At 45.8% G+C, this 27,898-nt stretch overlaps 1 protein-coding gene across 5 annotated transcripts; it reads left to right on the plus strand.

Moving 5' to 3' along the window:
• The first annotated feature begins 10 nt into the window (after positions 1 to 10).
• Positions 11 to 27,602, plus strand: PDPR (pyruvate dehydrogenase phosphatase regulatory subunit). Of its 5 annotated transcripts, none has more exons than XM_056360454.1 (18): positions 11 to 102; positions 936 to 1,236; positions 3,584 to 3,717; positions 4,686 to 4,767; positions 4,860 to 5,023; positions 6,037 to 6,158; positions 7,021 to 7,138; positions 8,496 to 8,645; positions 11,895 to 12,087; positions 13,621 to 13,745; positions 15,433 to 15,588; positions 15,691 to 15,824; positions 16,218 to 16,366; positions 17,695 to 17,807; positions 18,175 to 18,269; positions 18,921 to 19,010; positions 19,288 to 19,470; positions 20,378 to 27,602. In XM_056360454.1, exons 2-18 carry the CDS (start codon positions 1,010 to 1,012, stop codon positions 20,780 to 20,782), a joined length of 2,640 nt encoding a protein of 879 aa, XP_056216429.1. In that variant the 5' UTR covers positions 11 to 102; positions 936 to 1,009; the 3' UTR covers positions 20,783 to 27,602. The 5 variants fall into 5 exon arrangements, with proteins under 5 accessions (XP_056216429.1, XP_056216428.1, XP_056216426.1 ...); XM_056360453.1 differs by having other exon boundaries at positions 30 to 102; positions 933 to 1,236; XM_056360451.1 differs by having other exon boundaries at positions 60 to 538; positions 933 to 1,236.
• Positions 27,603 to 27,898: the final 296 nt, after the last annotated feature.

The raw sequence follows: 27,898 nt of genomic DNA on the forward strand, positions 1-27,898 counted from the left end.
ATTGGCCAGCGGGCGGGTGACGCGACGCGGGGGGGGGGGCTGTCGTGCCGCGGCTGGCGGCCGTAAAGCGCGGAAGGTCAGTCAGGCCTCCCCCTGCCCCAGGTGAGCCGGCGCGTCCCCGCGGCCCCGGCCCGCTCCTGCGGCAGCCGCCGGGGCCCAGCCCGCTCGGGGCCGCCCGCCGCCGCCACCGCTCCTTGCCCGGCCCTTCCCCTGCCGGCGGCCCTGCCTCGTTCCCCCGCGCGGGGCCGAGCAGGCCGAGGCGGCGGCGGCTCCCCGCCGTGGCGCCGGCCCCTCAGGCCGGGCGCGGGCAGCCTGACGGCGGTACCGTGCCTGGGCGCGGGTCTGCGGCGTGAGGCGGGCCGCGGGTGAGGGGAGCACAGGGCCCTGCCGTGACCTCCCCGCCGCGGGTAGCGGGCTGCGCCGGGTGGGCGCTGCCACAGGTCCTGGGTAGCGCCTGGTGGCAAAGCTCACGTTAGCGAGGGCGCGTCCGTGGTGCCTTGTGCTAGTGACTGTTCGCAGACTTGGTTTCCTTTCTCAGGTAAGGGCCCGGCAGCGTCAGTGATAAAGCTTATCCTCTTAGTAGCCTTTATGAAAGATCACAGAGCGTGATCTGTGCCCGCTGGCTTTCTGTACTCTACCTGTTGTTGGTGAGAGTGTTCTCGCTCTTCTTTGCCAGCTTTCATCTGGTTTTTAGCTCATTGTCAAGTTATACCGCCGTCAGAAATGGTGTGACGCTCTGCCCATGACACGATCCAAGTTTAAATCTTAATAGCAAGGCTGTTGTTTCAGGACTGAATAACTGCTCTCCTGTTTGTTTACTCATCAGCTTGTCCATGTCCACTTATACCCGATGCACCATGTGATGTTTGCTGCTGCCAGCCTTGTATATAATAAGATAAGCGGTAATGTGATTCTCATCTTTTCCTTCCTAGAAGGAGTGGTACTGAGTTAACGTCCGAACACATCTAGGTGGTGCTTTAAAAAAAACAACTGACAAATAGCTGCCAGGATGTTTCTCCGATTACTGTCAGATACCCGGTGGCGGGCGGCTAACCCCAAATGGAGGAGAATGACCTGCTCCCGGCGAAGTACCTCAAGTACTCAAGAACCTCACCTGGCTTCCTTGCCAGCACAGGCGCAGGTTGTCATCTGTGGTGGTGGAATCACAGGCACCTCTGTGGCATATCACCTTTCCAAGATGGGTTGGAAGGATATAGTCTTACTTGAGCAGGGCAGGTAAGGATTTCTGGTAACAAAACCGAAGAACCAGGACTTCCATGCGTAGCAGCGTCTGCTGTAAAGTGTTATTTCTATTTCTGCACCTGGACCCTTGGAATAAGATGATACTGAACATAAGTAATGACGCTTATTACATTTTTGCAAGCACAGGGCAGGCCTGCAAGGTCAGTTGACCTTGGTTAAAGGCCAGACTCCCACACAGCCACTGTCTTTACCTCCTCAGCAAGGTGGGGAGAAGGTAGGCTGAGAAAGCTCGTGTACCAAGATAAAGACATGGAGATCCCTTATCAGTTACTGCTTTGGGCAAAACAGACTTGCACTATGGAGAATTAGTTTAAAATAATTAAATAATTAGTTTATTTCATGCTAGTTAAAATAGATTCAGGTAATGAGAAACAAAACCCAAATATGAAAGCATTACCTTTCCTTTCCCATGCTCAGTTTTACTCCTGCACTCCACTGTCTTCTACACCTTCCCCCGCCAGCCCACCCTCCGCCCCAAGAAGCGCAAGGGGTGAATGGTGGGGTTATGATCAGTGCTGGGCTCCAGTGTGGGTCCTCCATGGGCTGCACTTCCCATCAGGAGAACTCTGCCCTGGCATGGGTTTTCCATGGACCACAGTTCCTTCGGGAGATACCCATCTGCTCTGGCATAATTACAGGTAATAATGTAAAATACAGTGCAGCTGACAAAGACAGATGGACCATTTTAAGAGAACTAAAAATCCATGTAAATCATCCAGCCCCTATTGACCATCTCTAGAAGTGGGATGCAATACGTATATAAAAGCATTACACCACTAACAAAGCTTAAAAGAGATTGCAGGAGATGTGGAGGTTATAAGCGGACATCACTAAAACATCACTCAGTAAGCTGGTTAAAGGCTGGGATTATCTCGTTTGTTGCAGGATTTAGTGCCTATCTGTAAAAAAGTAAGGCCGTTGCAGTGTGGCTGAATGCAAGCCTTTGTACGCCTTGGTGAGCTGGATCTGCAGTCTGGCAGAGCACGTAGCGCCTGTTGAAAGCTAGCTGTGCAGCCCTTACCTGTTGTTAGATTTCCATTGCAGACAGATCTGTGTTGTTTTCATTAATCAGTTTGGAGACCTTGGGTATGAGGCAGTGCTAAGGCTTTATGGGTTTTGAGAGGTGTTTATTGCAGCAGCTTCTAACACCCTAAATAGGTGCTGGACTGAGCATATTTACTGTCTGGCTTAGAGCATCTCAACTGTTGCTGCCTTCAGGAATAATTAGCTGTGATTCCTTGACGTTGCATGGTTGGGAGGCAGGTACTATTGGGTTCTTTATAGTTGCAAAGAGAGGAAATGGGGCAGTCTTGGCTGAGAGCTTGTGAGCGGTGTCCTGAGTGAAACGAGGTGCTAGGCTTCATTTGTAAGAATGTTATCTTTACAAGCTTGGAGTTGGGTACAAGTACTCCATTACAGACTTTCATTGAGTTAATGTTGTACAAGCTCAGTCTGTGCATGCTCAAGTAAAAAGGATGTTGCGTTAGCAGAAACAACGTGAAGCTCAGCCTGGGGAGACTATGCGTCAGCTGTTTGGGTTGTCATTGAGCAGGGATGTGAGGAATACCTCAGTCAGCTGGTTCCCAGGCTGGATTGCTGAGAGAATATGGACGTGCTAGGCCAAAAGCAGTCTTGTCAAAGGCTTGCATAGGCAAATGGAAAACCGCAGGATCGCTTTAGCAGCAGGAAGGATGACTTGGAAGTATCGTGGAAGCAGGTTGTGAGGGAGATGCTTAAACCTGGTTATCTTGCCTTCCTGTGTCTGTACTGCAGGGAGTTTTTAATAGGTTTCTACCTCTACAGCAGCCCTTCACCAAATAGCTGGATGGACAGTGGTTTAAGGGCAGTTTAAAAAGGGACCAGAAATACGTGTACCTGTCTACGGCAGTTGCTGTCCAGTAGGAGGAACTCGTTCTAACTGTAAAGATGCCAGACTCAAATCCAAGTTAATTTTCATTTGAGGGAAATCCTACTTTGGAGAAAGAAAGAATCAGGTTGGCAGGTTGACTTAAGCATAAGGTAATTTTTCATTCAAGTGCTTTCTTTGAAAACTTTCAGTGTTTAGGACTGGTTAAGAAATGGTTTAGAAATGGTTTTGGAATACAATGCATTTTCAAAAGCGAACTGAAGGAAAAGCATTCTCAAGGTTGCATTATCCCTGCATCATCCAACTTCCAGCTTTTGGTCTGATACGTTGGGGGGAGGTTGCTGTCTGGTTTATGCTGTCAGCAGAGCTGCTGGAGCAGCCTGACCTGATGGGGGGTTGCTCGTCTCTGTGCTGGTCAGCAGCATGAGGCCACCTTTGCCACTTCTCCTGCAGGTTAGCTGCTGGTACCACTCGCTTCTGCGCTGGCATCGTGAGCACGGCCAGGCATGTGTCCATAGAGCTGAAGATGGCAGACTATTCAAACAAGCTCTACCAGCAGCTGGAACAAGAGACGGGAGTAGTAACAGGTGCTGAAAGTATAATCATTGAGTAGTCTTTGGGGAACTGAATCAAAGTCCTGACACTGAAATACAAATGTAAATTGATGGTGTCTTAAGGGTTGGTGGTTCCTGTTCAAAAACAATACGTTTGGACAGAATCAGATGCAAAGGGATGTTACTAATGCAGTCAGAGGAGTGGGAAGAGGAGTATTAGATGGGCAAACCGAAGGCATCCTACCTGCAAACTGACAGCTTTTATGTTGTCTGTAACTTGGGCAAACGCAGGTGAATTTTCACAAGGATGCTAAAAAGTATATTGCAGTGACTGGAGCAAATGGCCCATTTTCTGCACTGACTCATTTCTCAAAAAGAGAAGGTGGTTACCAGAAGCGCTAAAGCGTAGGCAAAGCAAGGTATCTTACTCTAGTCTTATCCTGGAAATAACCTGGAAAGAAAATGTTGTGTTGAAATTCTCCCTCTCCCTCTGAAATGCTTAGGCACGTACTGACAGCAAGAACTTGGTCGCTGTAAAGTTTTCTGCTGACAAGGACTTGTGATGTATGTCAGACTCAACAGAGGTTAATAACTGTGCCTGTAATTAAGATTAGTATTACTCTATTGCAGGTGGAAGAGTCAAAAAATGTCTGCATTCAGTAGTTGAGATTTTAGTCTTCTGAGCAGTTATTAGATCACTTTTTGCCAGTAACCTCTCTCTCTTTTAATAGGTCTATGTGTGAAGTTTGATTATGGATTGTTTTTTAATAAACATGAGTAAATGTAGTATAAAGAGTTAGCACACAAGTCAAAATTTAGTTGCTTTTTTAAAAAGTTGACTGATGGGGTTTTTCATTACTAGCTGATATTTGAGGATCTGGGATTTCCAGGCTTCAGAGTAGTGGAAGCAACAGGTCTGCAATTTTATTAAAGCAGTGTGTCTGAGAATAAAAGGAACTGAAGATCCTGTCCAAATCTGACGACTTTGGTCATTGTCCCAGGGTATGTGAAGACAGGCTCTATTTCACTGGCTCAGACTCAGGATCGACTGATCTCCCTGAAACGCATTGCTTCATCGCTGAAGTACGTATAAGCAGGAAATATAAACTGATCTTAAGTTTGTACCAGCTCTCCTGCAAGACTAATGACGGCATTTTTCTGATGTTCTGTGGCAGCGTAATGGGTATACCTTGTGAAATTATCACCCCAAAGCAAGTGGCACAACTCCACCCACTGATCAACATCCATGACCTTGTGGGGGCCATGTATGTGCCAGAAGATGCACTCGTGTCATCTGCCAATGTGAGTCTGGCTCTGGCAACCGCTGCCTCACGGAATGGTATGAGGTTTTTTTATCTATAGAGTGCTCTCCTGCATGATAGTCACCTTCTTTCCATAAAAGAAAAGTATGTTCTGCGTCTCTGTCGGTATTCTAACTGAGCACTGAAGACCAAAATTTGGTTATTTCCATAAGGTTCAGATTCTGTAAAATACATTTTTTTCTCAAAAAACAGGCTGATTTACTTTTTTTTAACATACTGAATCTTTACAGATCTGCTGTGATGGATCAGGCACCAATTTGTTGTGCTTACTGGTTATTAATTTCTCTGAATAAGCACACTCTCTTATCATAAAAATAATCTTTCGTAGGACCCGATTCAGAATTACACATCAAAAGAGTTTTAATTACCTACAAATGAAAAGGTATGACCTGAGTCCTTGGGGAACGTTTCACTGGGCACGTATGCTTTGGAAATGGATTTGGAAGTGTGGTAATAAGTGCTGTTTGCCCAGCACTCTGGCAAAATTTGAGTGGTCTATAAGTGGGAGAAAGGTTACATGTGATAACAGAGATGAAGCTCATTAAGGGTGAAAGTCCATCAGATTAGAAGAAGCTACTTAGGAAGATACCTCTCAATTTCTCTTAGTCCATCTTTTTTTTGCACTGTTAATTGATTTTTTTTTTTTTTTTTTTTCACAAAGTGACTGATTTCCCATAGAAGAACCAGTCTTGCCATCTGAAACTACAGACTTTGTTGTATAAAGAAATTTAAATGAAAAGAAACCTGTAGTTGAGACTCCTTTTGTGTTTTTTATGCTCGAGTGTGTTTATCACCCAGATTATCACATGGGAAAAAGTTCTGTAAATCTCAGCCTTTAAATTATGTACAAATTGTTTGCGTGACGTTTTACAAGTAACAGGGTTTTGCTTAAGAATTACTGGGTCAAGAATAGAAATTTTGTTTTAAAGAGAAAATAAGCATTTAGGTTCAGTATAAGGCTTCAATGTTAGCAGCCTGACACATTGGAAAGAAGGTTTGTGGTATACTGACTTTGTCATGTCCTCTCCAGGTGTCCAGATTTACGAACGAACGAGTGTCAGTCATGTTGCAGTCCAGAATGGTCGTGTGACTGGAGTCGAGACCGACAGAGGACAGATTCAGTGCCAGTACTTTGTCAACTGTGCTGGCCAGGTTGAATTATTAAAATTTTTCTTTCTTTTTTCCCTTTGGTTAAGAACATGTGCGCTTTCCTCACGATTTTGTTTTCCTTTTCCTTTTTTTTTCTTTTTTTTCTTCTTTTGGTTTGTCCTTTGGCTTGGTTTACTGGAGTAGATTAAAATCATGTTTTTCAGCGTCTTAGACCAGCAGGGGTGTGAAGGAGAACAGCACTTTGCTTGGCACCACAGACTGCTGAGCAGCACCCTGCAGCTTGTTGGTACAACTCTGCCCATGGTCTCTCTCCTGGGGGGTGCACCCTTCTGACATGAAAAATTTTGCTTTCTTAGTAAGAAAATTTTGCTCTCCCTTAGTGAGACAGTTAAGTCTCTCGCCACCCTTCTCTCTCTCTCTCTCATCCCCTGCCCCCAGTTTTTTTTTCCCCCTTTAGTATCATGTCTTCTCCACTGCAAAAATACATCTGACAATTGCTGTTTCTCACCTAGCAGCTGGCTGGCTTATTAGTACCGGTTCTTAGCAGTACAGGCACCTAAATCCTGACTATTCTGCTTCTAGAGGCTGAGCCTAGTATTGACCTTGGTGTACAGATCTTATTTTGCTTTTGCGTTGTAAGTTGATATACTACTTAGTCTTGAATCAGAGCCCCACTTTTCTAGATCTTATATGAGGAACAGAGAACAGTCTTTATCCTAAACAACGCAAATTCTGAGAAAAGAAAAATATGTGTCTATTTTAAGGTTTAGGGCAGGTAACCAAATCTTACTTGGTCTTCTGTGAAAGCAAACTCACAGAGGTGACCTGTGCTTTTGTCTTGCCTTTTTTATTGGAGTTAATTTTCTTCTTTAGCATTCTAACCTGCACTTGTTTTTTATTTCAGTGGGCCTATGAATTGGGGCACTCTGGGAAGGAACCAGTCAATATCCCCCTCCATGCCTGCGAACACTTCTACCTCCTGACACATCCTTTGAAGGAACCTCTGGCAAGCAGCTTACCAAGTAAGGATTCTTCACCTCTGCTTTGCTTTTATCAGTGAATAATATCCGCCTTTCCAAGGCAACACGTAGTTTATGACAAAAAGGCCAACTAAGGGCTGTGGGTTCTCGGCTTATTTGGGACTGTGAAGTGTGTTCTAGCTGAATTGGTCTGAATATCCTTTCAGTGGTAGAAGGAATCTCTTGTGAAAGTTTTTGCTGCAGAAGTTGATTTTCAGAGTTTGCCAAATTAGCAGGAGAATGACCTTGACTCTAGCTTGGCTAGCAGGTGTCTCTCAGACTTGGATTTTTGCATTTGTGGGCTGGAGAGGGTGCTAGCCTTGGCACTGTGTTTTCCTTGCAGGCTGCTGTCCCCAAATGGCCCATCTATTCCTTTCCTCCAACTGAAGCTAAGGCTTTACAATGGCATTTACATGTCTATGAGCTGTAGGGGCAACCAAACACTTGAGGTAATTGCTCCTCCCCATGTTCTGGCTTTTGGATCTCAAAGAAAAGCCCTTGTGTTTGAAAACTGTGGTTGGGAAGTAGAAGGCTCTGCTTATTTACTCTCAGTCATTAGCAAGATTTTCTGCTTCTAGGGAGTAGTGTATATACTCTCCAGGGAATTCAGCTCCCTGACCAGAGTCCCCAAGTGTTTTGCTTTTACTTGACTGAGTAATTTAAAAAAAAAAATAAATATATATATATTCACACACACAGAGAGATATATATTCACAGCTTTTCTGTACATGGAAACAATTGCTACGGAACATGTCAGGTGGAGTATCATAAATGCTTCAAGTTGGCACTACCACTGGAAGAAGCAATCTAGAGCTGTTTGTCCTTACCCCAGTGCTGCCCACCTTTGTGCTGATGGTCTGCAGCAAACTGGATCGGTGATGCATCCCCATTAAAATTAACTGTCCTCAAAATAGGAAGAGAAAGAGGGGGAGGGCAGGACATCTTTTGGTGGAAGGTCTGGTCTGGGGTGTAGTTCCGGTGGAACTAAGCCAGTATAACAGTTTGTTAGTCCCACAAGGGGTCTGACTCCTTCCTGTGTCCTCCCACTCCTGGTAACACCATCCTCCTGGCTTGGGTGCTCTTCAGGCTCAATTCAGTTCACTGCGCTGCCCCAAAGTTAACATGCATGGTTGTGGTGGGAGTTAGTGCTGGTTCAGTAATCTAAACTTGCTCACCAAGGTATCACATAAGAACCAGAACAGTGTGAGAGTGTGGGGTTGGGGAACTGAGGTTGTCCCGTCTCGTGTCAGGAGGCCACCAGCCTGTCACCACACCCCATCGTTGGTGTTTGTGGAACAGCTGCCTGACACAGCTATCCCTCCTCTCAATTCCCTTCCCACCTCTTTTCTTTCGTCTGCAGCTATTGTAGACCCAGATGGCAGGATCTACATACGCAACTGGCAAGGTGGCATCCTCTCGGGAGGCTTTGAGAAAAACCCCAAACCTCTCTTCACGGAGGGACGGAACCAGCTGGAGATTCAGAACCTTCAAGAAGATTGGGATCATTTTGGTATGTTAGGGAAGAAAGATTCCCACAGCAATGAATCACAGCACGGTCAGGGCTGGAAGGGACCTCTGGAGACCACCTAGTCCAGCCCCTGCTGAAGCAGCTCTCCTAGAGCAGGTTGCACAGTGTTGCGTCTGGGCTTTGAATGTCTCCAGAGAAGGAGACCCCAGAGCCTGTCTGGGCAGCCTGGCCCAGTGCTCAGTCACCCTCACAGTAAAGAAGTTCTTCCTCATATGCAGGTGGAACTTCCTGTGTTGCAGTTTGTGCCCATTGCCCCTTGTCCTGTTGCTGGGCACCACTGAAAAGCCTGGCCCCATCCCCACCAGCACAGCCTTCTGGTGTATCAGCCACTCCCCCCGTTCTGTCCCATCAGCAGCTTGCTGAGGGCACGCTCAGGCCCTTCATCCAGGTCAGTGATGACTAAGTTGAACAGGACCGGACCCAGTCCTGACCCTGGGGAGCACCAGGAGCTACAGGCCTCCAGCTCGACTCTGCCACTGGTCACAGCCCTCTGGGCCCTGCTGTTCAGAAACACGTGAAGCACATGGCTTCAGCAGAAGGCCGAGTTAGCAGCAATGCAGGCTGTTGTTGACCAGCTAGCATGTGTCTGCCTTTACCTGAAGGGTGTGGGAAAGATGAACGTTCTCTTAAATTCATTCACTTCTTCATTTGTCAGTAATTTACATAAAACCCCTTTACCAAAGGAGACTACATCGATATCTGTGTAGTGTTTAAAAACACCCACTAACCCTTAGCATGTATGAATTTCCTCTAGTGCAGCGAGGTACTGCATAAACTCTGCAGCACTCTTTTTCCATTTCATTTGATTTTTGACTGTCAGTGCCACATGCTGCTCTGCTTGTGACACTGGGGATCGGTGCTGTTGACCTGCCATGTAGCCGTGGTATTTTGTTTCGGCTTCTCTCTTCAGTAGTGACTGCCAAGTGCATTTCCATCGGTGGCTGTTGCTTTGTGGACAGAACTTGGTATTGTTGCTTCCCGGATTTCATCCCACCATTGACAGTGGTGGTTTTTATATTCCAGATATTCTGTCTTTCTCTTCCTGTTTTACTTGATTCTATTTTCTTATTCTTTATGTACTTTTATATGGAGGGCTCTTTCTGTAGCAAAGAACACAGCATAGTTAATGAATCCCTTTCTTCCCCCCCCCTCCTTTTCATTCTTGATAAGTTTGTGTGTGCCCTCTCATCTTCACATTTGCCTTTTTTTCAAGGATCCTGTTTTCCCTTGTGTCAGAGCACTTTGCATCCCTTGTGAATGCGCATGCATTTTTTACTGATTTCTCTCTGCAGTGGTAGTGTGTTCTTCCAGCTACTCCCCAGGTTAAATCAATTAATTTTACTTCCATTTCTGTGAGATGCCATATTGATACCATAGAAGTTTGAACTCCAGGGGGTGGAGCCAGGATGGGGTGCAGTTTTGTTCTGGCCTGTGCTAGAGGTTTTTAGATCTGTAGATGCCTGCAGACTTGCTAGAAGATATTAGCTTCACTGTGAATTGCTTGAGCTCTGCACCCACTTCCTTTTTGGTTTTCTAGGTACTGCTGAAGTGAAAAGCAGCTACATGCTGGCACCCACAAATAGACCGAGTTTCAGAAGCAACTGTGTGCTGTGTTCCAGCATTGCCCTTTTATCCGTTCAAACATACCGAACAGTTGAGCAGAGTCAGAGCTTACTCAGCCAATATTTGATCCTTTTCTAGCACTGCAGTTCCTGTGGTTTGAGCTCTTGCATTACTGCTTTGATCTCTTTTGTTGGAACACCTTTCAATTTTGAAATAACCTTTACAGTTGCTTAAATGTTGGGATGGAGATGAGGATAAATCTAATACTGATCTCTCTTTTTAACAATGAGAAAAAAACCCCTGTAACTACAGGTTCTCACTCTGGAATTCTAATGCACAAGAGAGGGAAGAAAAAGAGCAGGTCAGAAAGACCTTCTGTTTGTAACTTCTTAGGTAATGTGAAATCTGATTATTTTACTGCTTGTGTAAAGCAGAGGAGTGTTATTGGTGCTGAATTGTGAGGGTTTTTACCCGCAGTACTATGCAGAGGTAACTTCTGGACAAGAAAAACAAAATAGGTAGCTTATCCCATTATTAATGCTCTCAAATGTCAGACTGTGAAGAATTGCCAAAAGACCTTTCCAGCGTGACTGGGCAATGAAGTGGCAAGGAAATTCAATGAGGATAAATGTGAAGTGACGTAAGTGTCTGGGGGTGTGTGGGGATGGTCTTATTTTCACCATACAAAATGATGGGCTTCCAACTGACCTTGGGGTTGTATTAGTTCTGTGAAGACATCAGCCCAGCAGCAGTCAAAGCAAAAGACAAGTTAGGCATTCTTAGGAAAGGAGCAGAAAACACAATCATCATGCAATACTAAATCCTTGGTTTGCCAGGTAGGGGTTGTCGTAGGCTGCATATCTCCAGAGGGTGTCGTGTGACTGGAGAAGGCCCGCTGAAAGAGCAGCAAGAAGCTGATCAAAGCTTGGGACAGTTGCCAAGTGAGGAATGACTGAGTAGGCTAGGAAAAAGAGATGACGGGAGGGAAATAAACAGACATTTATGAAATCTTGAATGAGATGGACAGGATAGATGGAAGAGTTCACTCTCTTCTGTTTTGCCAACTGGGAGGCATCAGAAACAGTTAATGGGAGTGTGAATTTCAAAACAAAGGGAGGTGACTCCTCACACAACAAATGATAAACATGTGGAACTCCTTGGCAGTGTCTGTAGGATGTTTTCATGAGTTTGCTGAAGACTGGTCATCAAGTACTTAGGCGAGAGATCGATGTAGGGATTACTGAATAGGGAGAGCTATCCAGAGTTTATGAAATGCTCTGAGCTGATGGTGAGTGGAGGCTGGCAGAGTGCGTGGGGCAAGCGTCATACCGATTTGCCTGTTCTTACTCCTCACTGGGTATCTGTTTGATGTTTGTTCCTATTGTTTGCCCTGACAAAACTGAACATGCTCTTGCGCTGTGGAAAACAATACTGGGCTCTTGGTCTGGATTGGTGTGGCTGCTTTTATGGTACTCGGTGTGATCCATGTCAAGTAGTTCAATTCCAGCAGGTAAACGGTTTATCCTGTAACTGTTTCAAAACATGGAAGCAGTTTCCATCTGTTTAGATAACAGCATGGCTCTGTTGTGCTGTCAGGTGTGAAGGTGAAGTAGCTGAAATGCGTCGAGACTGAAGGCTGTGACTTTTTGTCTTTTTTTTGGGTCCTAGAGCCCCTTCTGAGTGCCCTTCTGCGCAGGATGCCGGATTTGGAGGCTCTGCAGATCATGCAGTTAGTGAATTGCCCCGAGTCCTTCACACCAGATATGCGGTGCATAATGGGAGAGTCACCCACCGTGCGGGGCTATTTCGTTCTGGCTGGCATGAACTCAGCTGGTATCTCATATGGTGGGGGAGCAGGCAAGTAAGTGGTTTATCACCGTTACGTATGTAAGTAAGGTTTTAACCGGGAAAAGAGACTGCTCAGATGATCCTTCTGTGTATAATGTTCTGGTCAGTATTTGTCACCTCCTCTCTGACAAAGACTCCTCTTTATTTTCCAACTTGAGTGAAGGAAAGGAGCAATTGCCATGTTCTGATTATGTTCTCCTGTGTGTATTCCAAACCTGTGCTGGACTCTGCCGTCCTGCACACCTCTCCTCTGGCATCACATCGCAGTGAGCAGCTGGGGATTAAGTAAGCTTCCCTAGAGCTAACTGGTCTTATTTTTATCTACCAGGAAGAGACAAAAGCTTAGCAAAGGATATATTCCTTCACCTTCTGTACTCCGTGATTCCCTTTAATTTATTATTTGATTGAAGTCCTTAGATCATTCAAGTTGACACAGCAGTTAATTTCTCTGAAAGCAGAGTGAATCTGATGCAGATGAAGCACCACATATGTGATGCCAGTGCTGCCAGTACTGCTGAAAGCTGCCAGTGAGCTAGGGATGGAATCATTTCCCAGTAAAACCCAGTTGCTGTGTTAATGTAAATACTTTGACAGGCATGTAAGTGTGATCCCAGCAGCAAAGTTGCTTGCCGAATGATGCTCACTCCCTCTGATTGCCATTTGGTTTTGGCAGCCCAGCATCCCTTCTGCCATACAGCCTTCTTAACAAGCTGCTCACTTGTCATGGCAGGTGTTAGTATATGCATTTGTCTCCAGTAGTTTCTGTCCTTTGTCTAATAATTGAACTCAGCGGGGAAGCAACTCATTATTTTTTTCTTTGTCATATAAATTATAGAGAACCTTTGCAGTCAGGTTCTCTAAGAATCAAAGTATTTCTGAAGGTAAAAGCACGATTTGTCCATTTGTTGCTACATCCTCAAGATAAGCAGCTTAGCTTGCTAATGTAACTTTTAATGATCAGTCTCAAACCCCTGTGTTTTTCTGTTTACTGACTGTGAACAGATCCTTCCGCTCTGCTTTGGTCTGAGCTGCCTTTGTCCTTTAGCTCTGGAGCATGCCTTCCTCCTTCACTGCTAGAAGTGTAGCTAAACATAACTTGGCTGGCACCTCGTGCTGGAATGAATGCTGTCACTGATGGTTTGTGGCTGAGCCTACACCAGGTACTGAAAAATGACAAAAGCAGTCGGCCTCCTAACTCCGACCTAAACATACTGGGCACCTCCTTTTTAGTGTAGCCTGAGGATTTGACACGGTGTCAGCCAGGCTACCTGCCCAGGCTCTGGCTTCATTTACCACGTGTCCTTAACTTCCTGTGGCCCTGTGTGTTTCATCCTAATGGGAAATTAATAATTTGGAAATCTGGTGGATGGGTTTTATAAAGGGAAACCTTCCAGATTCTGCTAGTATTTAGAATACCATGTTAGTTGTCTTCTCTCTCCGTACTGCAAGAAATTCTCATGTCCAAATTGCTTTGCTTCTGACTTCAAAATTAGACTCTTTCCCTTAAGACACTGGCTGATAGCTCACTCTTTACTTCTTCCATCAGGTACCTGGCAGAGTGGATGGTAAATGGGTATCCATCAGAAAACGTCTGGCCACTGGATTTGAAACGTTTTGGTGCCCTTCAGAGCAGTCGCACTTTCCTCCGTCACCGTGTGATGGAAGTAATGCGTAAGTGAGGTCTCTGCATTCAGTGCTGGCCAGGTTGTCCAAGATTTTCCTCTCTGCTGTGCTGTCTCTCCTCTGGCATTACTCTGAGAATGATTTTCCTTCTTCCTGGCCTCCTTTGTGGCAGTAGGGCCTCTTTTATAGAGGAGAAAGGAAAGGATAGGGTTTTTTTGTATTAGCAATGTTCTTACTAAGTTTTCTTAAAAGAAATGCTGTCAGTACTGTGCCCTCTTCTATTTCTGTGCTTTGCCTCTGGTATGGGGAGATCTGTGTGTATCTCTGTAGGACTCCAGCCTGATAAAACAATGCCAAGGTCTTAACTGGGAATATTACACTGTCTCAAACATTGTTACTCTTTGCACATCATTATAGTGTGGAAATACCATCGCTTCCAACTTAAGAGTATGTGTTACAGTTATCTTAGATCATTCAGGAAGTATTTGTAGACATACTCTGCTTTCTCCTGTCAAAGTTTGTGATAAATACCTTGCAGAATAGATCCGAGACATCATTGTGCCCTGTCTAAAGCCATAGTTGCCTCCTGTTGTTTGATTATCTGTCCTGAGATCATGTGGACAACTTCTTTACAAGTTTCAAGTAGACGTATGAAGTCCTCCACAAGTTGCAAAACAGGAACAATTATTTGAATACCAAGTCTAAACTAAAAACATATGTTCAGGTGAAAGCAGAGAAGTTGGGTAAACCTCTTAGTCCTGCTGTATCCAGGAAATAAAAACCTTATGCTTTGACCTTCCTCCCAGAAAAATCACTTTATACTCTGGCCATTATCCTGCAGTTGCTTTCAGATACAAATCTCAATGCTGATAGCTACAGAATCACTCTGTTTTTTACAAGATAAGTACTGTATTCAATTTCTGCGGTTTTATGTTCCCATTCTAATATATTCTTTCCTCCACCACTCTTTCAGGAGTGCCAATACTAGATAATGCCAAGAAAATCATTGCATCATTAACTATGAGGCAAAACTAGTAGAAGTATTCAGTAAGAAATACTCACCTTATCCTGAATTTTAAGCAGCTTATGGCCTACGTAGAAACGTAACACTTACGAAGAAGTACTCAGGCATCCTTGAGTTATTACTCCCCAGTGGTGACCAGGGAGGATGCTGCACATTTATTAGGGTAACATGTTTTCTAAATAAGAATATTTTATATTGTTATATATATATATATATATATATATATATCTCTGAAAAGCTATAGGAGCCATGTGGAAAAGCTTCAATAATTAGAGAAGGCTGAACTGCCAGTGTTTAAGAAGGTGAATTAGATGATCCTTGTCACTGTGGGCTGCCTACCCCAGGATTAGTATTGTCAAAATGATAAGTGTCTGATACAGTGTGTCAGGGAAGAATTATGCATAATTAATGCTAGTCAATATGACTTAATGAAAAATAGAGAGGTTTTGTTATCTTGACAGATTTGTCATAAGACCATAAGTATCTATAAATACAAGCTTTCTGTGCAAATATTGTTACTCTGATTTTGAATAGCTATAAATGGATCAGAACAGATTTGTCGATTTTCAAAACCAGAAGAGGAAGGTCAGAGCTGTCTTGAGGATATTTTATTAATGGTTCAGATATTAGTAAGTACTGATAACCTGGAAAAAAATTTTAGGTAAAGATAATCACTTTGCCTAATAACATACCTTTGGGTTACCGTTGCAGCCCTCATTTGTGATCTGAAAGTTCCCCGTTGGGACTTCCAGACTGGCAGGCAGCTGCGTACTTCACCGCTGTATGACCGCCTGGATGCACAGGGAGCTAGGTGGATGGAAAAGCATGGATTTGAGAGAGTCAAATATTTTGTCCCACCTGGGAAAGGTGAGATCATACTTTCCTCTGCCTAGTGCATCCCTGTTGGTCTATGTAAGATCTCAGCTCATCCCGTTTCTGAATTGACCCGTTGATTCTTCTTTACATCAGATCTGCTGGATTTGGATCAGAGCAAAACCTTTTACAAACCGGATTGGTTTGATATTGTGGGTTCTGAAGTCAAGTGCTGTAAGGAAGCAGTTTGTGTCATTGACATGTCATCTTTTACCAAGTTCGAAATAAGCGTAAGTACCTAGGAAGTGACAAAGCATCAGCCTGGTAAGAGTGGCCTTCAGTTTCGTATTGACTGCTTTTACAAAATTGTGTGTCCCCTGTTGGGGATAGATAGAGGAAGTCAAGCTGTATGACCAAATTTAGGTTGTACCACAATATTTAGTATAGAACTTTGCTTTTTGTCTGTCGGGTGTACAGTTTATAGAAATACCTGCTTACTCTATCAACAGAATTTGACCTCCAGCACTACATCACCATTGTATCCTATTACACTTCAGACATCAGTTCACTGTCATTACGAATTTAATGAATTTGGGCCAGGACGTTGCGATCTTAAACTGCCCCAGTGGATTTGTATTGCTCAGACAGGTTGTCTGACTTTCTCTCCCTTTCAATTCCTGTAGTCCACAGGAGACCAGGCCCTGGAGAGTCTGCAGTATCTCTTCTCAAATGACCTGGATGTGCCAGTTGGGCATGTTGTGCATACGGGCATGCTTAATGAGAAAGGAGGTTATGAGAATGACTGCAGCATAGCACGACTGAGCAAACGCAGGTAAGTATGCAGACAGTGTCTTTATCCATCACCCTCTGGGTGTTAGAGCCTTTAAGAACCTCTTAATGAAGATCACAAAGTTTTTTCACCACTGTAAACTAAAAAGAAAAATTGCAGTTTTCCACTTACGTTCCTAATTCAGTAACCCAAATGAAAGGGAGCTTCTGAATTTACGTATGTTGGGGGAAATACGCCTTTGTCTGAGACTACAGATGAAGATAGGTTTCTGCAAAATGTTAGGCCTTCAGATGTTTAATTGCACAATTGAAATACAATTTGTTTTCAGCAGTCATTAGAGTTTATTAATTTAGGTTGTCATCTAAAGTGCAAACCAAATGGTTCCTCATTGGCTCCTGGCCAGTCTCCTCACTGAAATTGCATGCTGAAAATACTATTTTTTGATTATTTCAACTTGCATTGCAGTATGGGTACTCTAATTCTCAGCTCTGCAGTCTTCCATGGTTTGTTTTTTGTGTGCTCTCTGGTGCAAACTGACATGATCACAGTATCTCATCCTTAGACTCAACAGTTTGGGCTCTCTTTGGCATTCAATCAAAAAACTACTTCTTCACAGGCCTGTCCCAGCTGAATGTTGATTTTATTTCTCTGGACCGTTTTCTGTGTGTGCTTTCATTGTATTGGTATGAAAGCATTCTTCTTTGCTGCTCTTTCAATTAGAAACAGCTTTTCTTTCTCTTCCTCTTCTGTCTGTATTCATGTATTGCTTAAAAGTACTGTCCTTCTCTGTGTGAAACCAGGAGCTTTCCTCCTTGCCTAGTCATTTCTGCAGATGTTATCTCTGTCAGTAATGTACTTTAACTTGCAGCTTGTATGAAAGAAGACTTATGCAACAAGTAGCTCATTTTCACATATCAAGTGGAGTTCTCTTTTTGGAAACTGTTAATAATAACTGCCATTGTGTGTGAAAAGACTCACACTGAAACAAGAAATTGCTGTGTGAACCATGCACTCTTCTGACTGTCAGAGCAGACAATCACTGGTCGTGAAGAGCTGCAAATACCTTCTGCAAAGCGATTGTGGCTTTTGAGGTACCCTGTAAACCTGCTGTAAACTGCCCATGTTCCACTTCTAGTCCCTTCTTGTCACTGGACTGACTGCTGCTAATGCTTGAAGGCTGGGGTTTCTCATCATGACAGAAGTGATGGCATTGATCCAGAGACTCTAGCTGTGGTTTTTTGCAAACCAGCTTGTTTTGGTCTCCTGTTAGCTCAGAGGCTGCTGGATCGCTCCAGTAGTTCATGGACAAAGAATGAACTGAATCATCTTGTGGCTGCTTGTTCATTGTTTGTGGTTTCAATTTGTTCCAGCTTCTTCATGATCTCCCCTACTGACCAACAAGTCCATTGCTGGGCCTGGCTGAAGAACCGCTTACCCGACGACGGCAACCTGACCATGGAAGACGTGACCTGGAAGTACACGGGTAAGAAATCACTGAATGCAGACCTCCTTATACAGCCTGGAATCACAAATGATGTCTTGTGCTGCATGCCCGTTAATTTTTTAAGGTGTCGGAGTGGTGACTGGGTCTCCTTTCCAAACAGCTGGATGAGAACAGCAATTCAGAGACTTCCTTCCAGCATGCCCTGAGCTGGGAGACAGCTTTTCCTTTGCTGTGCACTGTCAGGAGGGAGAGTTTAATGTCTCTTTCCTCCGTTATTAAGTGTAAACATACCTATTGGTTCAGTAAACACTAAGGTTTTAGAAATTGGAGTGTGCACATATGTAAGGTAGACACCGGGCAAGGCTTCTCCAGGCTTATCCTAGTATTGTTACCTGCCCTTCTTTAGCTCTCAATCTGATCGGCCCCCGTGCTGTCGATGTCTTGTCAGAGTTGTCATATGCCCCGATGACTCCAGAACACTTCCCCTCTCTCTTTTGCAAGGTGAGTGACTGTGCTTCCTTCCTTCTCACCCCACTAGGTTTTTTCAAAGCGTCTGTGGAAGGAGGGGAAGAATTATGCTTTGGATAGTTAGAAGGGAATTTAGATTCACACGCAGGTTTGCTGCAGTTTCCGAGCGAAGTTGGTAATGAACTCACTAGGCTCACTGCAACTACTCCTCTGTGGGTTCTGCTTGCTGAATGGATAGGTGAATATGCGTTTGGTTTCGCTATTCCACTCACTCTAGGCTTGGTGCCATTTTATATCTCGGCATATTTCATATAATCAGTCAGGAAGCTGTCGGTCAGAGGAGCAGCTGGGATCGGTGACCGGGGAGTCATTGTTTCCTGTCACATTAAGAAGTTGAGCAGATAGCTGCTATTCAACTTCTGTCTTGTATCTCGAATACAAGCCTGTGTCCTGACCTAGTTCCAGGGCTTATTGCCAAGTGTCATGAAGTGATTAAGAAGTCTGGGTAATGTGACATCACTATTTGAATTTTTAAATTCAAATTCTTTGCAAGTACGTGCTGGTTGTGAATACAGTGAGGAATGGGAGAGAGGGCTGGCCGGTGTGGTTTGTGTTACACGTTGTGCTCCTCCTGGATCTCTGCTGTGTTCGGTTTGGATGATTTCACCCCCTCTGATTCTGCAGGAGATGAGCGTGGGCTATGCTAATGGCATCCGTGTGATGAGTATCACTCACACAGGAGAACCTGGATTCATGCTTTATATCCCCATAGAGGTAAGAGTACACTGTAGCCTTAGCTAATTAAAAAGGTTGCTTGCATGCATAATCAGAAACACTTTCCAAGTTGACACAGGTATGAAAGGTCTGGTTTGTAGCTTGGGAAAGCTGCCTGCAGGCACCAGGGGGAGTTTCTCCGCTTCGTGTCCCATTCCAGTGGGACAGGCCTCTTGTGCTGCAGCGGCAGGGCACCCTAGGGTCCATGGTGGTGTCAGATGCTGTTGCTCTCTCCGGGTGTTAGTCTGCATCTCTGTGTTTCACCCTTCCTTTGCAGTACGCCCTTCACGTGTACAACGAGGTGATGAACATGGGACAGAAGTACGGCATTCGGAATGCCGGTTATTACGCGCTCCGCAGCCTGCGCATTGAGAAGTTCTTTGCGTTCTGGGGCCAGGATCTGGACGCTTTTACCACTCCTATGGAGTGTGGACGCGAGTTCCAGGTCAAGCTGGACAAGGTACACCGCCTCCTGCACTGGGGTGGGTGGAAGAGCGGTACTGAATTGAAAAGGCTGCCAGCCGAACGGATAGATGCCTTGGTTTTGATGGAGCTGCGTGTAGTGCATAACTATAACCTATATTTTTATGCTTCAGCAAAGTTCTAGAAATACCAAAAATGTTCTGTCTTCCTCCTTCCTGGGCAGCATTCCTGGTGATCTGTGTAGTGTCCTGTATTGCTCAGGGGTGCTGTCTACCTTACAGATGCTCAGAGTTTGTGTTTCTTCCAGCTGTTTTCCCAATCTGATGAAGCAAAAGCCAGCCTGTGCACCAAGTGGCATTTAATGATGTTAAATATGAGGATAAGCACAGAGGACAGGTGTTTTCTGTTTTTACTAAAATGGGAGTTCTCTGCTTTTACTGAAATGTAAATCACCATAGAGTTGTATCCTGCTTTTGGGGTGGCAGGTGCTGCCACTGTCACTTGTCTGTCTTCTTTCTTGCATCTTTGCACAAGCCAAAACAACTGCTTGTATCAATTCAGGAAGGGGATGTAGTGATTAGGGATACAAATTTCATGTGCTATTACAGTTTCCCTCTGGTTTATAAAACACAGTAGACTTCTGGAACCAGAAAAATGGCAAAAACTAGAAACGGTGACACAGTTTTCACTCTGGTGAAAATTAGAATGATGTTTTTAAAGGCCGGCTTCGCGAAGATTTTTGTGCCTTTTAACATCTGGAACAACAAATATGATAGGAAAGTTTCTATCTGAGCTGGGCTTCTTACATATAGAAGCAACCTATCTTGACAGGGTGTAAGTTCCAAGCGTAAGTTGACCTCGTGTCAGTAAACTTGTCTGCTAAAACTCGGCCACCACTACAGTTTGTGTTCCTTTCATCAGCTGATGCTTCCCTCTCTCCCCAGGGAATGCAGTTTGTCGGCCAGGAAGCACTGTTGGAACAGAAGCAGAGTGGTGTGTACAAGCGCTTTACCATGTTCATTCTTGAGGACCATGACACGGATATGGACCTCTGGCCCTGGTGGGGGGAGCCCATTTTCCGCAACGGCCGCTATGTGGGCAAGACCACCAGCAGTGCCTACAGCTACACGCTGGAGCGCCACGTCTGCCTCGGCTTCGTGCAGCACTTTGACGAGAAGACAGGAGAAGAGCTGGTGGTGACCACTGACTTCATCAACCAGGGCGAGTATGAGATTGACATTGCTGGGCAGCGCTTCCAGGCCAAAGCCAAGCTCTACCCCTTCAGCTCCCTCTTCACACACCGTCGCCGCAAGGATGAGGTGGAACTGAGCGGCTACCAGAGGGAGTAGTGCTGACTAGACCCGACCTGCTCCTTTTCCCACGCTGGAGTCTTCTCCCACTATCTTCCCGTCCTTTCTCCTCGCTCCATGTATTCCTTTCTTTTCCTTTCTTGTCCTTCAACTTTTAAACTTTTTCCAGTGTGTTATATTTTGTATATTTTAAAACTTTAATTTTCAAGCTTTCCCGATCCTGTCGGTCTCCCTCCTTCAACCCTTTGCTTGCCAGGCTCCCCTGTGCCCCAGCAGATGAAGCACAGTGCTGAGCATGCATCCAGAAGTCCATGGGAAGCCTGTATAGGAGTGAACCCCACCAGGGGCCCTCACCTCGTGGTGGTGGGAAGAACTGGGGTGAACCTCTGAGGACTAGACCCTTCTTCTCTCCTCTCCAGCGTAAGGCATGGGACAGCAGGTGTTTGCTGCCTGTGGTTCAGATGAACGCTGTGACTTCACCCTGCTCTCCGCATACCGCGTTGTAAGAGGGGTCGGCACGTTGGTGCACACAGCAATAGAACGATCAGCTACCTCACTGGCACGCACTTCTCTGCCTTGGTAGTACCTCAGCTGAAGGGACTGAATAGACGGAGTGAAAGGAGTGTGGCAGTGGGATCATAAATTGCTTTCCTTCAGCAAAGCTCTTTGTGTCATGCTCCTCACACAGATGCTTCAAACAGCGCAGCTGGGATTCACCCCTTCTTCAAGTGTCAAAATGAGCTGATTCGAACACTGATGGTAAATGGTGAAGGGCTGGGGGGATGCTGAATATTGCACACATTTACGTCTTCCTCTTTTTCTTCTTCCCATTGTGAGCACAATCAAAAGCAAAGATTCTCTTTATTTACTTGAAAAAGATCTGTTAAACATTTTCCCCACTTCTGCCACCCGCATACTCATCATGGTCTTTCTGCTCCAGCATCTTTCCGTCTGGAGTTCAAACACAGTGTTGCACTGATGTCTGCCCTGTCAGCCATGATGAACACTTTTTCTAGGGTCTAGAACCTGTTCGAGGCACTTTCTTTTCCAGTTAAATAGCAAGCATCAGTAGTGTAAATACGAGCTCAAAACCCTCCACGGTTCTTGTCTGAAGTTTGCTTTCTGCTGCTTTAGTTGTTTCAGGTCATGCCTTCAGCTCAGCGCGGGCTCTGCCAGTTCATGATCCAGATGTTCTCAGTGTGCAAAAGGAGTCGGATGGCCCTTAAGGCAGCCGAGGTGAACGCCCAAAACCTTAACCCCTTGATAGAGGTTGTCAGAGCAAGCTCCCCCATCAAGGGTGATAGGGAAGCTGTGGAAGCTAGGGGTGGAGAGTCAGGAAAGGGTGTAAGAGAATTAAGGATTTGAGCATGCACTGTAGTAGGTTGAACGCAGAGGTCTTCGCTGAGCATTCTCTCCTTTGTGAGTGGTGAATTCCTTTGTAGTGTGTGACCTCTTCAAGGATTGCAAACATCTTTTTGAATTGACATGCAAAAATTCTCCAGTCTCTGAAATGTGGTGACCATAGCAGGACAGCTTTTTGAGATCTCGCAACCGAGAGTACCCTGCGTGGCTGCTGTAGGTGGAGATTCCACTTGGTTGTCATTTCTTCCACATTCCCCTGTTAACTGCTCTCTGAATTGAAATTTTGCTTGGTGTGTTAGAATTAATTGCTTAAATGAAAGGTTCGTAGGGCATCTAATAGCAGTTGAAAATCTGATCACTTCTTGCATGTCTTTATTGCATAGAGAGATACTGTGATCCCACTGTTCCTGTGCCGGACGTGCATACCAAGGAGGATCTTGGTCCCTCTGTTGGTTTTATGGGATGTTGCTGTGCCTTCCTTATCCAGGGAAACAGGCTTTCAACCAAAGAAAGAGTTTTATACATGATATTTGGGATGTGTCTTGGAGCAGCCCTTCTGATCGGAGTTTCTTGACCATTTCTTGTTCCTGGTGAGGCATGATGCTTCTTCAGGAGACAAAGTGTACAGCCCAGGCGAGCTAAAAAGTACTTATCGCAACCCCTGAAAAGAGATTTTAGCTCGAACCATTCAGTTTGTTCTCTGCAGAGTTAAAACTAGTTAGGACCAAACTGGAATGTTAGCAGCATGCTGTCCTCTACCAACCACTCGTTCATGAAGTATCATTGAAGTTGCAGCCAGATTATAGTCCTCCTTGTGATTATTTTTTCTTTCCCCTAATTTATAGGCACCTGTTAGTTCCTCAGACAAATTCTGATACGGGCGTCTCTTCCCCAGCAGTTCAGACATTAAAATTGCGTTTTATGAGCTACTTTTGTCATTATGTCTGCTTAGGTTTATTTTATGTCTAGATCTATTGACTTTTCAGTACCAAAAATAGAGTGTGAAAATAGTTTTCCATCATGCTGATAGAGATACAGCGACACGTTCTGCAGCGCTATGGTTGCTGTTCGAAACCCAGAGATAGATGGTTTGGTAATTGTCAGTCTTGCAGCTCATTAACGCCTACTCTGGCTTTCCCTGCTATGAATTCTGATTCTTGTTTTATATCAGAACCTGTAGCCTTCAACTGCTGTTCAAGCTTAGTCAATTTAATTTCTGGCAGCTATTTTTGACCTTACAACGTTAAAGAATAGTTTGCCTTCATCAACCTGAATACCTGTCAAGGGAACAATTGGAAAGTATGTTTTAAAATAGTGCTAGATACCGAGAGCGAGGAAGGTCCTTCTAGTGTAATGTTTTCTTCCAGAGGTATTAAATGGTGATGTAAGGCTTTTAATCCCTTATCTGATGATTAAAAGTAGAGTGCCTAAAAAAAGAACAACAAAATCAGTCAAAGAGCTACCACCTTTAGTACACCTTCAGGTTAGGAAATTGGAAATCATATCTTGGAAGCTGCTGTGACGCATCTAAATAACACGGACTGTAAAATCATATATCCTGATTTTCAGCCTTAAAATGCTTTCTGCTGAGAAAGGCGGTTTGTTCTCATTCTGCACGGGAAGACTGTAAACCTTGGGTGGGAAACACTAAAATAGCATCCCTCTCCTCTGCAGCAGCAGGGGCGACGGCCTCGCTCTGTGCTGAAGCAGCAGCAGCAGCTCTGCCCGGCGCACCTCGTGCGGAGCCGTCGTGGGGTTGTTACCAGATCTCTGAGCTTTGCTGTCCAGAACGGGAACAGTCCTGGAGATGTTGTTCATACAGGCATCTTTTGTTGCAAGGGAAGTTAACTGGAGTTTAATACAGGAAATTCCTTTTTTTTGCTAAAATACCATCGGTTGAGCATAACCCATTTAGGATAAGCTTTTTACCCATCAGTGATAAATGTTTAGGAAACATTAGTGGGCCGTGGGGGGACAGGCCACTGTGAGTGGCATGCGCTTGGCACGTGTAGGCTTGGGTTTTCTGCCCCCAGAACTGAACGTCTGAGGGGTTTGCTGGCGTGGCGGTGGGGCATCCGCCGCAGGGTGCAGCCGGGAGGGACTCGCTTGCCCAAGTGTCGTCTGTGGCGTGGGGAACTTGTGTAAGAGGCAGCACTTACTGGGCAGCCACTTCCCTTAAATGGTTTTTCCAGAGGTATTACGTTGTCTTGCACTTGCTGTGTCCTTTCTGAAGCTCTGGTGTTTTGTTAGTTCTTGAGTGAGTACTGAAAGGCTTGCGTAAAAATGGATGTTAGAGAAGAGAGAGATTGTTGTTCATATTTAATGATCTGAGGATAAAATTAAAGCAGTCTATTTAGGAATGATGTTTTCTGTTTCAGGAGGGCGTGTTACAGTGATTTTTCACGTGTCTTTGCCAGACTTAGTTTCTTCTGGTTTTCTCTGTGCTGGCTCCAGTGTCCACATTTGGTGTGCCTTGTTGGACAGCTTCTTTTTGTACTTTGTGGCAAGGAGGGGAGGCTATGCTGAAACTTCCACTGCATCTCCGAGTCATGGTGTAAGCTTGGATTCCTCCTTTCTACTCTTGCATTCAAGCTGCCGCGGATCATGTTGCTGTTCTACTGCTGCAGCTCTGAACTCCAGCCTGTGCTGCTGTGGGACCTCTTGTGCGCAAGGTTCTTCTCTTCATTCTACCTGATGCTTCATCCTCTGAGCCAGGTTGGCTCTGGATCTCTCTCTGCATCAATTTAAGCTCTTCAACTTGCAGACGGTGCAGGTGCCAACATCCGAACTCCCAGGCGGGTTTGTGGCCACTGTATATTCCACCATTTCACCTTCCCTCTCCCTATGCCAGGGTTTTCCCACTCTTGCTACACTCTTCTAATCTCCTTCCTCAGGCGGCTGAGTGCAGCAGTTCCTTTTGCCCATCAGAAAGCAAGGCACGGCGAAAGAAAAGCAGGCAAGGGGATGGCAGGGTGGCTGAGCTGAGGCGGGAGGGGAGGTGTGACTGCGGTTTGATCCTTTGCCCCTTACTCAGCCGCTGAAGCCCAGCCTTTGAAAGATGATCAGCCCCGATTCCCAGCCCAGGGAGCATCTTCCTTTGCAGCCCTACTGCTGGACAAGCCCGAGGTGGTGGCAGTGGCTCTGGGCAGAACCGGGACAGCTTGTTGAGGAGGCGAGAGCAGCAGTGCTGCTCGTTTTCCAACATACATTTCCTTCTCTCATCTCCCTTGGCAGTGCAGGAAACCGTGCGCACGGCGGAGGCAGGGGTGCGCGCACTCGCTTGCTCGAAACACTTGTCTCTCTCTGGCATGTTCTTGCAAGTGGTGTCTCACCTGTGGAGGTACAGCACTGACATCACTGACCCGGTCCTTCCAGCACGCTTTAACAAGATGGTTACATTTTGGGAAGAAATCTATAGAAACAAGGTAGTTTCCATGTTTTGAGAGGGAGGAGTTGCTTGCAAGAGCAGAAGTCATTCTTATTTTAAACAGAACATTTAGCTGCTGCCAGCGTCCAGCAAAACATTCACAACCTTCCGATTATGTCTTCCCGAATGATTTTATTGTAATACATGGTCACATTAATTTGTGCCCCGTTTGGGATGTTTTTCTGTTTTAAACTTTTTCCTTAACTGATTGTTTGCATTTTTATTTAAAAAAAGAACCCATTCAGTTAGGGAACAGGGCCTGGGGAAGGGAGGGGGGTTAATGTCATCAGATGACTTCAAGCTGTCTCTGAAAAGCATTTGAAAATTTTCTTTGCACTTTAAACTTTCCGTAAGCTTTGTGATTGTAGCATGCTTACAGCCCTCAGCAAGAACAGTCTTTGCATTTGGGAGAGGAAAAAAACCCTTCAAATATTTGTAGATGCCTTAAAGCTTTAGGTGAGGTATTTGAGCACTGATTGTGCCTGCCATTTGGTTTTCTTCCTGGAAAGCTGTGCTGAGTGTGTGAGCAGACACAACCGTCGGCAGATATTTTTGAGCAAGCACTGGGGCTGGCGGAGGCTGCTGTTGCAGTATGCCGCGGGTCTGAGGCTGGAATTTGTAATGAACTAAGCTAAATGAGCCAGCAGCCCCCGTGCCTGTACAGCTGTCTAGGCTGACACCTTCCCTTTTTATTTTTTCCCCCAGAAATGGATTTATTCGCTGTTTTGCTCGTGCTATAATGAGTTTTCTTTCTTTAAAGAAAGAAGCCTGGGCTGGTGTAGAGTATCCTATGAGTGTCTCGTTGCATTAAAGGAAACAAAATTCTCTGCTTGAATGCTTCCCTGCTGGACCAGCTGACACGTGCAGGCATGGCTCAGGGGACACGGGAGCAGCGGGCATCTGCTGCTGCCCCTGATGGTTGCTGAGATGGCTCTGAGGCTCCTGTTTGTCTCAAAGCTGTGCTGGGTGCCCGATGTCAGGCTGGCTTCTGAGGTACAGCACGGCACCCAGCGCTGCTTTGCAGGTGTGATGCGCTACGCTGCTCATACGCGCTTCTGCCGGCAAAGCAACCCAAGCCGTGCACGGGGGAAAGGATCACGCATGCACCATGAGTGCAGTTGTTTTCAGACCGCCTGCCAGGCAGCTGGCTGCTGGTAATGTTGCCTGCATCTGCGGGAAGAGTTGGGGAAAACCCTCTTTGGCCCAGATCAAATCCTTGCTGCTGCTCCCGAGACGCAAGGTGTTTCCTTCCCCTCACTTTCTGCTCTGTTCCTGGCTGTGCACGCGTGACAGCTCCTGCTGTCACCAGTTGTGGAGGAGACCTGGGCTGTGCGGGAGAAGGGCTCCCTGCGTCTTGGACAGGTACCCGGTGCAGGTCCCCTGAGCAGAGACTGCCACCCTGTGAACTGCACCAGCACATCCCTTCTCCACCATTGCTTCTGGGCATCGGGTGCACCCATTTACTCCCCCCAGGCCCCCTCATGCTTTTATCAGTCTGCTGAGACCAGATTTGAAAGGGCTGGCAGGGCTTCTGAAGTGTGCTACTGCTGAAGTTTTAAGAACAGCAGAAGTTTGAACCTGTGAAAACATTTTCCTAGTGCCTTACGTTTGTGAGCGTTGTGCAATGGGCGTAGCTGAGGTGGGGCAGACAAGGAGCAACTTCAGCAGCGTGGCTCCCCGTCCGTGGCAGCCCTCTCCCGCTCCCCTCGCAGGGTCATGGCAAGCCGACACACGGGCTGTAGCAGCACGGGGAGCTTTTAAAACCCTTCGAGGTCTGGGGTTGTAGAAGCCTTGCGCTGGGTGATCTGCCTTTGAGAGGAGCGGTGGTCTCGCATCTGCTGGTTTTGGGTTCAAAGGGGTTTGGGAGAGACGGAGCTGCTCTGGTTGCTGGACCCCATGGGAGGACATGGACAGTTGTTCCCAAGCGCACAAGTCAGGGTGAGTTTGCTGCTCTCCACTGAGGCCGTGTTGTTACATGCGCTGTATTTATATCGTGCTTTATTTCATTTGATATTTTGGTTGGCTTAAATGTTGCTAGGTTTGTATATTAATAAAGAGGCATTTTAACTATTCCTGAATTTGGCAATCTGTTACGCAAGAGCCTTGTGTGTCTTTGAGGACCCAGCCCCCCTGGACATCTGGATAGGATCCTGCAGGGATGCTGGGCCTGCGGCACGGTCCAGCCTTTGGCGCTGGGAGCTGGAGCAAGACCCGGCCCTGCTGGGTCACCCTGGGGAAAGCCCTTCCCCTGCCAGTGCCTGCACCCGCTTTCAGAATGACATCCCCCGAGAGCCTGTCTGTCCCCTCCCTGGGCCCGAGCCGGGGGCTCTGTGGGACTGAAACCTCTTTTTCAGGGTCTCGGCAGG

The sequence above is a fragment of the Falco biarmicus genome, chromosome 15, assembly GCF_023638135.1.
Source record: "Falco biarmicus isolate bFalBia1 chromosome 15, bFalBia1.pri, whole genome shotgun sequence".
In the NCBI taxonomy this organism is placed as follows: domain Eukaryota; kingdom Metazoa; phylum Chordata; class Aves; order Falconiformes; family Falconidae; genus Falco; species Falco biarmicus.

Excerpts from the sequence above, each read along its gene's own strand:
- PDPR (XM_056360454.1), top strand. The coding sequence starts at position 1,010 with ATGTTTCTCCGATTACTGTCAGATACCCGGTGGCGGGCGGCTAACCCC. Across the intron at positions 5,024-6,036 it reads AACCGCTGCCTCACGGAATG|GTGTCCAGATTTACGAACGA; the intron begins GTATGAGGTTTT and ends TGTCCTCTCCAG. Across the intron at positions 6,159-7,020 it reads TTGTCAACTGTGCTGGCCAG|TGGGCCTATGAATTGGGGCA; the intron begins GTTGAATTATTA and ends TTTTTATTTCAG.